The sequence below is a fragment of the Colobus angolensis genome, unplaced genomic scaffold (genome assembly GCF_000951035.1).
Source record: "Colobus angolensis palliatus isolate OR3802 unplaced genomic scaffold, Cang.pa_1.0 Scaffold128, whole genome shotgun sequence".
NCBI lineage: Eukaryota > Metazoa > Chordata > Mammalia > Primates > Cercopithecidae > Colobus > Colobus angolensis.
Window position 1 is genome coordinate 1,756,129 of NW_012114030.1, and position 1,431 is coordinate 1,757,559.

General features: G+C 60.0%; 1 protein-coding gene across 1 annotated transcript in view; it reads left to right on the top strand.

Annotated features, from left to right (window-relative positions):
* LOC105505632 (SAGA-associated factor 29 homolog) overlaps window positions 1-1,431 on the top strand; it is a 116,505-nt gene that overhangs the window by 44,962 nt on the left and 70,112 nt on the right. Inside the window, exons 6-9 of the mRNA XM_011933508.1 lie at window positions 585-659; window positions 871-931; window positions 1,143-1,178; window positions 1,285-1,357. Coding sequence (XP_011788898.1) covers window positions 585-659; window positions 871-931; window positions 1,143-1,178; window positions 1,285-1,357 — 245 coding nt within the window. The remainder of the gene's footprint in view (window positions 1-584; window positions 660-870; window positions 932-1,142; window positions 1,179-1,284; window positions 1,358-1,431) is intronic.

Sequence of the window (1,431 nt, forward strand, 5' to 3'; positions counted from 1 at the left end):
CTCGGCCGCCCAAAGTGCTGGGATTACAGGCTTGGGCCACTGCGCCCAGCTAGTTTTTTGTATTTTTTAGTAGAGACGGGGTTTCACCGTGTTAGCCAGGATGGTCTCGATCGCCTGACCTCGTGATCCGCCCGTCGCGGCCTCCCAAAGTGCTGGGATTACAGGCTTGAGCCACCGCGCCCGGCCATTTTTTTTAACTTTCTATTGAATTACAACGTATATTAATAGGAGAAAAGTACACATAAGTGCAGAGTTCAATGAAATATTCACTAACTGAACACACTTCTGTAACCAGCATTCAGATCAGCAAACACACCCTGAACAGCACCTCGGAAACCGCTTTCTGTCTTCTGCTTCCTCCCCCTGGGTACGCGCTGTGCTGCCCTCTCACTCAACTGTGGTTCAGCGCAGCAGCCCCTATAGGTGTTGACACGTGGCCGATGGGGTCACAGTCCTGCTGGGCCCTCGGGCTCACTCAGGAACTGGGTGCTCTCAGGCGGTCCTCCAACAGCTCAGTGCAGCATGCTGGGGAGTCAGGGCCAGCACCTGTCCCTGGGGCCTCAGGCCTCCCTTCCTTCCCACAGCTGCCAAGATCGCAGGTCTCTACAATGACTCGGAGCCGCCCCGGAAGACCATGCGCAGAGGGGTGCTGATGACCCTGCTGCAGCAGTCGGCCATGACCCTGCCCCTGTGGATCGGGAAGCCCGGTGACAAGTGAGGGCAGCAGCTGTGAGGGAGGGGCTGGTACCCAGGGGCTGGGACTGACCCTTTGTTCTGCTCACAGGCCCCCACCCCTATGTGGGGCCATCCCCACCTCAGGGGACTACGTGGCCAGACCTGGAGACAAGGTGGCTGCCCGGGTGAAGGCCGTGGATGGGGATGAGCAGTGGATCCTGGCCGAGGTGGTCAGTTACAGCCATGCCACCAACAAGTGAGTGACACCAGCCCCGGGGCTGCTCTCTGGTCACCGAACTTGCCTGGGCTGCCGCTCTGCTTCCGGTCTGCACAGCAGGAGAAAAGCTCCCCAGAGGGTGCTCCCCAGAGGCCAACTGTGCAAAGAGCACCAGGTCCTCCCCCAGCCTCACTCCCCGACAGGGACTGCACCCCTGGCTGCATCCACGTTTTCCTCCTTTTGTCCACAGGTATGAGGTAGACGACATCGATGAAGAAGGCAAAGAGTGAGTGTCTAGGCCAGGGCAGGGCACGGAGCCTGGGGGCAGCCTAACGGCTGGGAAGGAGCATCCCCACCTGGCCACATGTTGATATAAGCCCCTCTTCTCCCAGGAGACACACCCTGAGCCGGCGCCGTGTCATCCCGCTGCCCCAGTGGAAGGCCAACCCAGAGACGGACCCCGAGGCCTTGTTCCAGAAGGAGCAGCTCGTGCTGGCCCTGTATCCCCAGACCACCTGCTTCTACCGTGCCCTGATCCA